At 52.9% G+C, this 14,139-nt stretch overlaps 1 protein-coding gene and 1 pseudogene across 1 annotated transcript; both read right to left on the bottom strand.

Annotated features, from left to right (window-relative positions):
* Nucleotides 1-430: 430 nt before the first annotated feature.
* Nucleotides 431-1,616, bottom strand: CLDN3 (claudin 3). Its single transcript, XM_075528490.1, has one exon. It carries the CDS (start codon nt 1,416-1,418, stop codon nt 756-758), a length of 663 nt encoding a protein of 220 aa, XP_075384605.1. The 5' UTR covers nt 1,419-1,616; the 3' UTR covers nt 431-755.
* Nucleotides 1,617-1,760: 144 nt separating this feature from the next.
* On the bottom strand, nt 1,761-11,691 carry LOC142422926 (proteasome subunit beta type-1 pseudogene; annotated as a pseudogene).
* Between the last annotated feature and the right edge of the window lie 2,448 nt (nt 11,692-14,139).

Raw genomic sequence — 14,139 nt, 5'->3', positions numbered from 1 at the left:
TATCGAATGTGCTCCTGGGTATGCAGCTGCATTCTGGGAGAGAGATCGATTGATCTGTTACCTTCGCTGCCACCCCAAGTGCTACCTCCTTGAGCGGTGGGTCCCTGATCCCGCCTACCCCCACCTCCCTCTGCGACAGACAGCCGGCTTGAAGCGACTCCAGTCGGTTTATCTACTGCCCGCTTTGGCTGTCAGGGTCCGGGGCCTCGGCGAATCGCCAAGAGGCTTCTCTAAGGTCCGTTTACAACCGCACGGTTTCGATGACTGCCCCTGGCCCTCTCTGAGCGACGCGCCCGCAGCTGGAGAGCCATTGGAATGTGCAGCCCTGGGGGACACGCCGGGGGCGCCCGCTCCACAGGGAGGTTGGGGCCCTGCGGTGCTCAGGACAAGGAGGCGCTGGCCAAGTGCAAAACAAAAGGCTTTTATTGAAAAATATCAAGTAGCCCGGCTCAAGGTTGCCGATCCCAGACAGTCTGGGTGGTCGCAGACTTTGGGGGCTCGGCTCGCGTCGAGGGGGTGCGCAAGCAGCTGCGGTCCCCTCCCCAGTGCCGCATCCTACAGAGGCGAGGATTCCATGTCCGTGTGGGTTGGTTCCTTGGCCCCCAAATTCCACTCCTCGGGCGGCGGGCGGGTGTCCGCTAGGGACCGGGGATGTCCGGTGGGGCCCTTCCAGTCTGTAGGGGGCTGCCTAGCCTTGGGGTGGGGGGCGGTGGTCGGGAGCTGGCCGCACCCCCGACTGGGTGGGCGCCTCCCCATCAGACGTAGTCCTTGCGGTCGTAGACGGTGCCGGTCGTGGTGGCGGGTCCGGTGGAGCGCGGCGCGGAGTAGAGGATCTTGGTGGGCGCGTACTTCTTGTCGCGCGGGGGGCAGGTGCAGCAGAGAAGCGCGCCCCCCAGCAGCTGCAGCGCCGCGGCCGCCCAGCCCACGTACAGGCCGGCGCCCATCTCGCGCTTCTGCGCTTCGGGCACCAACGGGTTGTAAAAGTCCCGGATGATGGTGTTGGCCGACCAGGACACGGGCACGAGGGTGAGCAAGGAGGCCAGCAGGAAGAGCACGCCCGCCACGATGGTGATCTTGGCCTTGGCCGTGTCGTCCTGCACGCAGTTGGTGCACTGGGCGCCCACGAGCGCGACCAGGAGCCCGAAGGCGGCGAGCAGGATGGCGACGACGAGGAGCGCGCGGGCGGCCTGCAGGTCCTGCGGCAGCGCCAGCAGCGAGTCGTACATCTTGCACTGCATCTGCCCGGTGCTCTGGACCACGCAGTTCATCCACAGGCCCTCCCAGGTGATCTGCGCCGTGATGATGCTGTTGCCGATGAAGGCCGACACCCGCCACATGGGCAGCGCGCAGCACACGATGGTGCCCAGCCAGCCCAGCACGGCCAGCGCCGTGCCGGTGATCTCCAGGCCCATGGACATGGCTGCGGCGCCAAAGCCGGCTCCTCCGGGCGGCTCCGCGGGTCCGGACAACCAGGGGCCGCGGCCGGGGCGGCGGCGGCGGGCTGACGGGCGGACGAGCGGACGGACGGGCGGACTGGCTCCCGGAGGGCGCGCGTTAACGGCTCGGCTCTGCACGCGGGCGCCGCGGCCGTGCCGTCACCTGTCTGTGGCTCTGGCTCTGTGGGCGGGCGGCGACGACTGGGCTGGCCCCGCAGTGGGGCCGGGGCGTCTTAGCTCGGTGCTCAGCGCTCGCCGGGGGCGGGAGTCGAGGGGCGGGGCCGCGCTGCCGGGCTGGGGCCAGTGACGTGGCTCCCACCCTCTTCACCTGCCCGGGAGTGGCGCAGGGCGCAGGGATGGGGGTGGGCGCTGTTCTCTGGAGGGTGGGGCCTTAGCTCCCCGCCCCTCGTCCGCATCCCCCGGCCCGGGAAGCTTTAGGGATCTGAGGGTGCATTCCACAAATTGCTGACTCCCCCCCATGTTTGGCCCCGTTGGCACGGAGAGCGTGCGGTTGGGGGCGCTGCCAGTTTCCCGGGGACTCGGCACGGACGGGCCCCAAGTGGGCGTGGCTGCGCTGGTTTCCTGAGTTGGCGGCCGCCGGGAGCTGCGCACCTGCTCCTGGGTCCCAGAGCCTCGCTTGCGGCGTCCGCAAAGCAGCCTGATGCAGGCCCGGCCCTGGAGGTTCTGGGCGCCCAAGTCAAGGGCCACCTGCAAAGACGCCCCGAGAACGCCAGAGGCCAGGGGCCCTCCTCCTCCAGCCCGCTCCAGCCTCGATCACTCAGCCTTTGTCCCGAGCGGGAACGAACCCTTCAGCTCCGCCCCCGGGCCACCTCCCGCCCAGAGACCCTCTCCTAAGAGCCTGAGTCCGCCCTCCCTCTGACCCCTAGTCCATGCCAGCGCCTACCCCAAGGAAGGCCTGACGAAAGAGTTTCCGTCCTGGTAAGAGGGCCAAGTCACCCTCACTGTACCTTCAATGCCATTGTTCCCCGCCCTGGGCTGGCCCTCCTCCTGAGTGGAAGCCCCTGGCTCTCCAGTCCCCAAGTCCTTGGGGTTTCCGGCAGGGGCTGACCCTCTCCCTTCACCCCTCCAATCCCTGAAATTTTCTCTTTGCCTTCCTGTCTTGTCTTCCCCCTCACTCCAATGCCCGGGGCCTCCAATGTCCAAGCCCCACCTCAGGGCCCCTTTCTCCCTCCAGGACATCCATAAGGCCAATTCCTCCTCCCTCCCCTGCAGGGTTTTCTCTCATGCGTTTCCTGCCCATCCTGTTTAAGATCCAAGCTCCAAATGCCTTCTTTTTCCTGTTTGGTACTTGATAGCCCTTGAACATTTGTCACTTTTTAATATACTCTATGTTTTGTTCCTTATTTACTTTTTATTGTCACTTTCCTTGTTCTGGAATGTCAGCCCCTCAAGGACAGGGACCTTGGTTTTATTCACTGCCATGTCCCCAATGCCTCTAGCAGGCCGAGAACTCAAGAGATATGTGATTTAGAGACTTGACTGACGAAAAGGCAGTCAATTCTCACATTCGGGCCACCCTGCCTTCTTGCACAGAATGGTGTGTGTGTGTGTGTACCCAGAGTTTTCTCTGGGCTGCCCCCCACCCCTCAAACCATAGATATGCAACCTGTTTTCACAAGTGCCTGAACTGTGGGTGAACCAAGTGTAAGGTCCACAGGGCCAGAGGCCATGGAAACCAGGATCTTCCTTCTCTCAGGGGCAAAGGTTTCGAGTAGGCCTGATGGGACTGGGCTGGGCTGGGCAGGATGGGGAGTGCCTGCCCAGAGGGCCCCAGCTGGCACTGGGTGGAGATTACCCCAGAAGTTTCGGTAACCCAGGTCTGTTGGCTACTTGTTACCAGGTCAAGAGGGGTGACTTTGGGCCAACAAAGAGGGACCTCCCCACAAGGTGTGCCTATTATGCCTGCCTTGGGTGCTGTAAGTTCCGTCTGTATAGCTGCCTAGCTTCAAACCTGGGGAAAGTCACTTCTGTACACTGCCCTTTCCACCGCCACGAAACGAGGAACACGGTGTGTTTGAGAGCCACCTCCAATACTGTGCTCAGAATGGAGGTGACAGTAACCAGAAAACCCGCAGAGCGATTGTGTAGAGTGAAAGAGTGGGGTTGGATAGGGGGTTCGATAGATCAGACAGACAGACAGACAGAGCTCCACTCTCGGCTTCATCATCCATGAAAGGGGGGTGGGAGTAGGGAACTTGAATTGTGGAGCTGGCTTGCTTCAAAGCCTGGAGACCGTGGACTTGCTGGGAGACCAGTGCAAAGGTGGCAAACCGGATTGAGAGCTTTGTGCCCTTGGACCACCAGGTAGCACAAATGATTAAGCCTTCTACTACTAACAGAAGGTTGGCAGTTCACACCCACTGGGAGGCACCTCAGACAGGTCTAGCACACAACTTCAAAAAAAATTGCAGCCTTGAAAGACCTATGGAGTGGTTCTACTCTGCACATCAGGGTGATCCATGAGTCAGAATAGAGTTGATGGCAACGGATGCGGTTCCTCATTGGGCTGCTAACCTTGACGTCGATAGTTCGAATCCACCATCCGCTCTGCAGGACCAGGCTTTCTATTCCCATAAAGAATTAAATTCTCAACCAAAAAAAAGTATTAAATTCTCAGAAGCCCATAGAGACAGTTCCACCCTGCTCTTTAGGGTTGCTGAGTGTCCGAATGGACTCAGTGGTAGTGAGTTTGGTATTTTGTGCTGAACACCAAGTGTGTCTTTTTCCAATGGAGCTGACATACCAGTGGCAGATCTTGAGCTCAAGGCCAACTAGAGAGAACTGTTTGCCGTGGGCCCCGGGGAGCTCTGAGAGTGCTGGAAGTTTGAATAGGCAGAAGATCGGAATAGATATTTCTTCCATCCAATTGGCCAGGACAAGATGTCAACTGCCATCAGTCATTGGGAGAAGGCAACTCAACACACCCATGAAGTGCCACTTTGCTCCTAGCCACTCACAGCCACCCTACGGGACGGGACAGACTGCTCCCTGGGCGTGTCCAAGGAGCAGGCGTCTTTCTCTCATGGAGGGGCCGGTGGGCTCGAACCACTAGCCTTCTGGTTAGCCACCGAGCCCCTCCTCACTGCATCACCAGGGCTCCTCGCCCCTGGAATGACTCTTATCAGGAAAGTGAAAACAGCAAGTGTTGGTGAGGATGTGGGCAAGTTAGAACCTCCACACGTAGCTGGTCGGAGTGTAACAAAGCATGACCGATCCTCAAAACGCGACACACCATTACCATGTTGTTGTTCAGGGTCGTCAGGTGAGCCCCAACTCACGGCGAGCCCACACGCGAAAAAGAGCAATGCTTGGTTGTATGTCATCCTGCCCGTCACTGCTGTAACTCGGTCCACTGTCACAGCCACCCTGTCGGTCCTTCTCATTGAGGGCCTCCCCTTCTTGCTGACCTTCAACTTTACCAAGGCTGGTGTCCTTTCCCAGGGACTGGTCTCTCCTGATAACACGCATAGGCGGCCATTGAAAATACCCTGGCTTGGGTCAGGCACACCTTAGCCTTCAGAGCGACATCTTGGTTCTTTAACACCGAACACTCAAAAGAGGTCTTTGGCAGCGGATTTGTCCAGCGAGGCCCCTCACTTGCTTCCCGGGCTGCTGTTTCCATGGGCATCGCATCGGTTGTGCATCCAAGGGAAAGGCAATCCGTGACCATTTCAACGTGTTCTTCATTTATCACTCTGTTGCTTATCGGTCCAGCTGTGAGGGCTTTTGCTTTCTTCCCGTTGCAGTGTAATCTTTTCTTCTTCTTTTTTTTTGCAGTGTAATCCTTACTGACGTCTTCGATTTTCATCACTAAGTGCTGCGAGCCCTCTTTGCCCCAGCAAGCAATGAGTTGGCAAGTCTTCCTCTGATCTTGCCGCCTCATTCTTCATGTAACCCAGCTAATCGGATTGTATGTGCTGGCCAGACAGGTGGTATCTGAGTAAGTACAGTGAGAGGATACAGTGTCAGGACAGCCTGACAGCACACCTTTCCTGGTTTTTGTTTTTTTAAAAAAAATTTATTGGGGGCTAGTACAACTTTTATCACCATCCATCCATCCATCCATCCATCCATCCATCCATCCATCCATCCATCCATCCATTGTGTCAAGCACATTTGTACACTTGTTGCCATCATCATTCTCAAAACATTTTCCTTCCACTTGAGCCCTTGGTATCAGCTCCTCATTTTCCCCCTCCATCCCCCAACCTCTGTCCCCCATGAGCCCTTGATAATTTATAGATTGTTATTATTTTTCATGTCTTACGCTGTCCGATGTCTCCCTTCACCCACTTTTCTGTTGTCCGTCCCCCAGGGAGAGGGTTATATGTGGATCCTGGTAATCAGTTCTCCCTTTCTCCCCCACCTTCCCCTTTCCCTCCTGGTATGTCTACTCTCATGATTGGACCTTTCCTGGTTTTAAACCCTTCAGTAACCCCTTGTTCTGTGCTAACAATCCCCTCTTGGTCTAGGTATAGGTCCTGCATGAGCACAATCAAGTGTGTGGCGTTCACATTCTCCACGACGTTGTCCGTAACTGGCATCATCCGCACCGTCAAATGCCTTTCCATACGCAGCGGAACGGAGGCGAGCCTCTTCCCGGAATTCCCTGCTTTCAACTTGGCACCTTCAATGTTTTTCCCGTGGAATCCTTCAGTATTGCATATTGAGGCTCGACTTTCCCCCCTTCAGTTCTTCCTTTTCAGTTTTCTAACTCCAAGTGTTGACATATCCCACGACAGTACTTCCCCTGTTCAGCTTTCCCCCCTTACTTTTCTCTTTGTTGTATTACTCTGCACAACTCCCATCATCTCCAGTCATGAGGGTTCAGTATATAACATCTGTTCTAAATTAAGTGGAGGAGCCCCGGTGGCGTAGTGGCTACTCTCCAGGCTGCGATCTGCATGGTCGGCCGTTCGGAACCACCGGCAGCTCCGAGGGACAAAGTCTGGGCTTTCTGCTCCCGCAGACAGTGACAGGCTTGGACACCTACAGTGGGGCCACTATGAGTCGGCCTTGACTCGATGGCAGAGAGAAACAACATGTGGTGTGTCCATCCAATGACGTGGGACTCTGGATGAGAAGGAATGAAGTGCGGACACGGACTATGACGTGGATGAGCCTGGAAAACATTATGCTAAGAATCAGAAGTCAGACACAAAAGGACACATGTCGTACGATTCCATAGGCATGACCTGTGAGAAGAGGCACCTCCCTAGAGGAGAGGGAAAGAGAGACATGGGTAGGGATTGCTAAGGCGTCTGGGGAGTCTTCCTAGAGCGGTGAAAACATTCTCATTCAAGTTACACGATGGTTATTCAACTCTGTGACTGTGCTGAGAAGCGATCAATGGTGCCGTTTCCACCGGTCAACTGTATGGTATGTGAATTATAGCTCAATAAACTTGTTTTCAAAAAATTTCACCACGGTGCCTGAGGCCTGCAGAGTGTGTGTAAATGTGTCATGGGGCGTGTGTGCCCCTGAGAGGGTGGGAACCAGGAGGGGATGGAGGTGGCCCTGCGTGGAGTGTGGGAACAGAGTGTGACTCAGAGTCTCTGGGTTCAGTGGACCTGACATATGCCTTGTCCTAGAGAGTGACCCAGGTACTCGAGAGAAGAATGGGTGGAGTGTTGACGTCTGTTTGTCAGGTCTAATGGATTTATGATGCTGTGAAAGTTCTCTATTTCCTTAATCTTTCAGATGTTACCTTTCTGTAGCCACACTCACGTTGCTCCATCCTCACCTCTGGCCACCACGAATCTGTTTTCCCATGGCTAGAATTTTGTCCTTTCCAGAATGTCATATAAATAGGATCGTGTAGAAGTGAAACTTTGGGGGACTGGCTTTGGTCCCTTAGCCTGAATCCACACGTGGTATTTCTGTGGTAAGGATGTACACATTTAAAGGTCCAGGGACATCCAGGTTGTTTCCGGTTGGGGGCGAGTGCCAGGAAGGATGCTGTGAAGGTCTGTACGTTGGTTTCTGGGGTGAAAATAAGTTTCCACGTCTCCAGGCTACATATCCAGGCAGGCGACCGCTGGGTGGTCGTGTGCTGTGGTAGCGCTGGTTTCCAGCAGGGCCCTATCATTTCCTGGTCTGCGTTCTCTGCATCCTCACCAGCATTTGCAGTCGACACTGGCTGTACCCATGTACCCATGTACCCAAACCGCTCTGAATGGTGTGCGGTGGATCCTCATTTTGGTGTTCGTTTGCATTTTCTTACGGAGCTTTGGTGGTGGTCTGGTTACATGCGATCTGCATGGTCGGCAGTTCAAAAGTGCCAGCAGCATCAAGGGACAAAGACCCTGGGCTTTCTACTCCCATAAACAGTTACAGTCTCAGAAACCCCCCCCCCCCCCGGGGGGGTGTCCCTATGAGTGAGTCAGTACTGACTCAACGGCAATGAGTTGGGTTTCGAGTGGCTAATGATGTCGACTATCTGGCTATGTGCTTACTTGACATCTGTATCGCTCCTTCAGTTAAAGATCTCTTCATCTCTTTTTCCTCCATTGTAAAACGGTGGGAGGAGGAGGAGGAGTCGCAGCAGAACCTGTCAAATGTCATGAAGGGGGGTGACAATCACCATCAGCACAAAGCTGATGCCTATGAGCTTGGGGTAGTTCTCTGTGACAATTTGGCTCTCCTAGGAACAAGTGGGCGGAGTTTAGATGGTCACTCAGGTCGCAGCTTGATTGGAGATGCTGCTGAGATAAATGACTTTCTGAGGCCGGACTCCCTCTCTCTTTCTCTCTGCTGATCAGACCAGCAGTGCTGCCTGAGCTAGTCCTTTGCCTCAACAGTGTGCTGCGCTACCTGTGGGCTGAGCCAACCGGTGGATCAGGTAGCCTTGCTGTGCCTCCTGAGAGCCTGAGGCTCCATCAGGACCTGCTTCCTCTTTTAAAGAGGAACCACAACTTCTCATCTTCCTGCTGCTGCTGTCCCTCCCTACCCTGTCTGCTGTCTGTGGGACCACTCTGCTTGCCTTGCCTGAGGGCAGATTCTGCTGTCTGCTTCCTTGACCTTGGAACAGCTGTTGAAGGACCTTCAGTATATTAACTGTTCCACTGAGCCCTCTGTACTGCTCTGTGGACTAATTAGCTGTTGTATTCCTTCTTGCTGTATAAACCTGTGATATATATATAAAGTGTCCTGGTTTTGTTTCTCTAGAGAACCCTGCCTAACACAGCTGGAGGTCAGACATCTCTGCACCCTGCAATCTTCTTACCCATCTGTGGCAGTTACATAAAAGTCAATTTGAGACTTAAGAGGGAAGGGGTGGAGTTTAGCCTGTCAATCAGGTTGCAGCTTGATGACCTCATTTGAAGGCGCTACAGAGATAAAAAGCTCATTGGAGGTGGGACACAGGCTCACTCTCTGTGAGACATTCCCGTTGACAAGATATATGGAGCTACACGAGAGCTCTGGAGCCAGAGGAGACCCCTGTCAGCGCTCAGACACTTACACTGCCACTGGATCCACAAGACCTTCAACCCACTGGCCTGTGATCTTCCTGCATTTGGCATCATTGCATGTGTTTCGTGAGTCTGAAGAGGACTTTATGGACTAGTATTGGACACATGGGCTAATGTCAGACTTATGGACTTGGTCTGGACTGGGCTGGGATGTTTTCTCAATATTCAACTGCTCTTATATATCAAGCTTTTTCTTATACACATATGAGTGTCTCTGGATTTGTTTCTCTAGTCAACTCGGATTAACACACCATCCAACCCTGGCAGTCCCTCTCAGTATTTCTACTCCTCTTTAGGGTTTGGTAATCCATTTGGTAATCCAGTGGCTCACAGAACTCACAAACTGCACATACAGTAATGGTTTGTTAAGGAACATGGTGCGACTCAGGATCAACAGGCTTCCACTCAGGATTTAGATCAGGAAGCATGGAGGCAGAGCCTTCCTCCTTCAGGCCTCCTCTTGTCCCCATGAGGACAGGCTCTTCTTGGTCCTGATGCCCATCACTGCCAACTCGGCCACTGCACCCCTCCCAAGGTCTCTCCCTGTCTTCAATGTCACAGCCCTTGGCTTGTTTGACAGTTCTTTTAGGAGATTCCTTAAGCACCCTTCTTCCCCTCCACTTATTTCCTTCCCTTGTTCTCTTCCCTCCCTCCCACCGTCCCTCTCTCCCTCCTTCCCTCCTTCCTTCTGCCTCTTCCTTTACCTTCTCTTTCTTCTTCCCATCCCACAAACCCCCACGGGGTTGGCTGCTTATATACGCAGCTCCTTGTCAATGTTAAGGCATGGCTTCTCAGCTGGCTATAAACAGACCAACCCCTTCTTATTAAGCCCCTGACACTTCATTTGCATAGAAGACTATGCAGAATTGTAACCACTTCATTTGCACAGTTCATTAACCAATCCCTGCCGGGTGCATACTAATTGCAGGGTGGGCCACAGCCCAGGGTTGTGGTTGGAATTGGGGTGCCAGCCCCCACCACTAATCACAGGTTCAGTAAGCACAATTGTACGGTTGATATATATATATATATATATATATATATTAAAGTCGTAGAGATCATGAAAGATAGAAGAGAGAGTCAAATAAAGGAGTCAGACACATTTCATGGTCGCATGCTCACCTCCTGGATGGCCATGATCTTACCAGCCAGGTCCTCGCACAGCGTGGGCCAAGGCGAGGTGGGGCATAGACATAGCAGAAGATCTGAGGACCAGGCATGAGGCTGGAGGATCTGGTTTATTGCTAACCAAGGGTTATATCTACTTAGGGGGTGTGTGATTACAGGTAACCACACGTCACAGAAAGGGGCAGTACAATAAGCATGAGTGTGACAGGAAGGGGATGAGCTAGGGGTATGCCCATAGGAATGGGAAGGCCTAGGGGTATACATATGACAAGATGGGCGGACCCTAGATTCATGATGGCGGCCTAACCTTGGTCACTCTTGGGTGGGCTTGACCTCTCCGGGGTCTCCTACAAGGAAACAGTCAACTACTATCCTTATCAGAAGGGAGTGGGCCCTACTTGTGGGATGAACAGTGGTGACTGCTTGCTCTATATGGTTGATAACCCTTAGGGAGAATAACCCCTGACCTCCTTCTGATGACCTCCAAGTGTACAGTCATTCGCAAGCAGCTAAATTTGGCATATTTTTGGGGGAGGCAACTTGGGAGAAATCCTTGTTTCCCACAGAGGGTCACATACAAAGTATTGACACTAAGTTGTTTCTAGCTGGTCCAGGAAATGTGGATCCATCTGGACAAAATTAATCAACCCTCTGATGGGAAACCAGGGCAAAGGTAAGTCCTTAGGACTTAGGGGAAAAATATGTCTGGCTATTTTTTTCCCAAAGGACCATAGCAAACGGCCTCATAAAAGAATTTAGTTTGACCCCATCTCAGTTGTAATGAAAATTTCTGTCCCACTCCTTTTTTTTGGTATGCCCAGAAACCTTTAATGAAGCAGCTTGGCCACAGACCCCATAAAAAAGCAGGCCCCGTGGCTGCAGAGCACAGCCACAGGGACAGTGTGGGCAGCTCAGTCCACTGCAGGGACACAGTGTCCTCCGGGATGCGCTCCCGGTGAAGATGCACATGCGCAGGGCATCCCCAGTGTATATGTGTTGCCTGGCAGCAGAGATGACCGCCTCCATACCAGGCGCAGCGCCCTGTCCATGGGTGTGGGGGCGGGGGGACACGCTCCACCTTCTGCATGTTCTTATATCCAACCTGGTTGTCAAGCAGCGAGGGCAGCATGGCTCCGGCTGAGCGCCCGGCCTTGAAGGAGTCTCTCTGGTCGGATCCCACAGGGTCAAAGCTGTACACGGTCCCCTTTCCGTCCCCATCGAGCTAGCCGACGAGTCTGTAGGCACTAGTGCGGGAAGCAGCTCTGGGAGTGGAGGATGGTGGAGAGCGCGGCGGTGGTGACCCCAGTGTCGTGGCCTCCTTGTTGGGGTGCGTGGACATCTTGAGACTTGCTTCAATGGTCTTAGCACGAGACAGTCGCCATGGGAATCGCTGCACCCGATGGCCAAGTCTTGTCTGTTAGTCTGCAACGTTTGGGGGTGTGAATTGAGAACCTCTTGCTCAACCGAGTGTCGGAAGCAACAGTTGAGAAGGCTTCTCCGGCAATTGGCAGCACGGTTCGGCCGTTGCAGGTGTAGGGCCCAAAGCGCCGCTGCGAGGACCCCCGCGGCCATCCACATATGGCCACCGGGCTCCAGGGTACATCCTCTCTCCGCTGGGCCTCCCGCTGCCTCATGGCAAGATGGCGACCCTGCCCCTCCCTTTTATTTTTTTTAACGGTTGAGTTTGAAAAGTTCTTTATATATTATCTATACAGAAGGCCTTGGAAAAGTTCGTGGAAAATGCATACTATGAAAACAACTGCACAGGTTTAAAAAAACCCTTCTTTGCACTAAAGCAAATTCTTACTGGCTTTAACCTGTCTGAACAGAGTCTTGTTTGAGGCACTAAGGAGAAGACCCCCCCACCCCTGTTTGAAAGAGCCCCCATCAGACCAACATGGATTCTGCTAAAATCAAAGCAAGAACTAAATTCAAACATATGGGGGAGCTGGGGCAAGAATGGTCATGGCTGCTTTGGGAAAATACCCCAAAGAAATCAGCAGCTTCCAAAGAGCGTATCGATGTGAATGAGGGGGAGTGCAGAGTGGAGACCCAAAGCCCATCTGTAGACAATTGGACATCCCCTTACAGAGTGGTCGCGGGGAGGAGACAAGCCAGTCAGGGTGCAGTGTAGCAATGATGAAACATACAACTTTCCCCTGGTTCTTTAATGCTTCCGCCCCCACTATCACGTTCCCAATTCTACCTTACAAATCTGGCTAGACCAGAGCATGTACACTGATACAGATCAGAGCTGGAAACACAGGGAATCCAGGACAGATAAACTCCTCAGGACCAACACTGAGAGTAGTGATACCAGGAGGGGAAGGGGAAGGTGGGGGAGAAAGGGGGAAACAGATCACAATTATCTACCTATCACCCCTCCCAGGGGGATGGACAACAGAAAAGTGGGTGAAGGGAGACATCGATCAGCGTAAGACATGAAAAAACAATAATTTATAAATTATCAAGGGTTCACGGGAGAGAGAGGGTGGGAGAGGGAGGGAAAACATGAGGAGCTGATACCAAGGGCTCAAGTAGAAAGAAAATGCTTTAAAAATGATGACGGTAGCAAATGTGCAAATGTGCTTGACACAACGGATGGATGTATGGATTGTGATAAAAGTTTTATGAGCCTCCAATGAAATGATTTTAAAAATTAAAAGAAGGAAATCAGCAGCTTCTAAATGGACAACTTGCTCTGAAATGGGAGATGCAGATCCATCCATATCAGGGTAATTGGTTTTTGGGTGTTTTTTTTTAATGTATAAGAAGGAACTTTATATCAAGAAGTAAGTGTATATCAGGAGAGCGTCCTTGCTCAATGTAACTTGGGTCTGATGACTAGCTGGAGTCTTCTTCAGACTCATGTCGATGCTGGTGGCCGGTGGTGCAGGAAGATCACGGGCTGGTGGGTGCAGAGCCCCGAGGATCGGAGGTCAGTGGGAACTTGGTGGGACCGACAGCTCTCAGGATTGGGCGGCGGGCATGCACCGCCCCTGGAGACGGACAGAGCCCCAGTAAGCAGGAACACGAAAGGGGACAGAAAGTCCTTATCAGTTTTTGAGGGAAAAAAACCAAACCATTAATCCTGTTAGTGCCCTAATTTGAAGAGGACTGACTATTAACAGCAGCAGCATTCACAGCCCAGACATCTCAGTTAGCTCCACTAGACAAGTCTCACTGAAAAATTAAAATTACTTAAACTCCCCGCCTGGCTGTTACACCCAGAGCAGTGCCTGACAAGAGCAGAACTTCACTTGGACATTTAAAATACGTGGGACCAAGATCCTGAAGCATTTCTTGGAAGAATGAGACCTGGAGATGGAACACGGCTTTACCAGCATACTCCCCTAAAGATAAAACAGAACCAAAGCACTGGCTCCTAGAGGTGGATGTAGGCTAGTCCAGGGCAAAGGTCAAGGCAGTAGTTTTGTTGTCATGCCCAAGGCACCTTGCTGGTGGACTTTCTGGAGGGCCAAAGTATGACACTCTGATTGATTGATTTATACATTATTGGAGTGGTTTCCTGAGTCCTTTCCCACAATGCTCCTCTCCAATCCTCTCATCGAACAAAGGCAGTTTTGCAAGAGTTTCGATGGGAAATCTCTAGACATCTTCCTGGAATTATTTTTCCCATCACAACAATGCACCTGGTTGTTCTTCTAAGGTGGCACGCTGTTGTGGTTGTCCTTCAACCTGCTCCACACAGTCTTGGTTACTACAGCTAACTAGACGGTACGCCTGGCAGTCAGACTGATTGGGTTCTTCCCCAATTATTTATAGACATTTTAGAATAGTCTTCTTTGCATCTGTAAAAACCCTTCCCGTGGTTTTGAAAGGGAATGCAGTAGACCTATCCGGTCAGGTGGGGAGAGCTGACATCTTTACTATGGCGAGTCTTCCAGTCCAGGAACATGGCATCCGTCTCCATTTGTTTAGATTTTCGATTCCTTTCATCAGCAGGGGTAGTGATTGGTGTACAAGTTTTGCACATGTTTTGTTAGATCTATGCCTCCGTGTCTCAGTTCTTGGAGAGATCGCAAATCATATTTAAATCTGCGTTTTCATCCTCCTGCGTT

Source organism: Tenrec ecaudatus, chromosome 12, assembly GCF_050624435.1.
Source record: "Tenrec ecaudatus isolate mTenEca1 chromosome 12, mTenEca1.hap1, whole genome shotgun sequence".
Classification (NCBI taxonomy): domain Eukaryota; kingdom Metazoa; phylum Chordata; class Mammalia; order Afrosoricida; family Tenrecidae; genus Tenrec; species Tenrec ecaudatus.
Note: the sequence above shows the minus strand (reverse complement) of the source record. Positions and strands in the feature narration are given on the sequence as shown.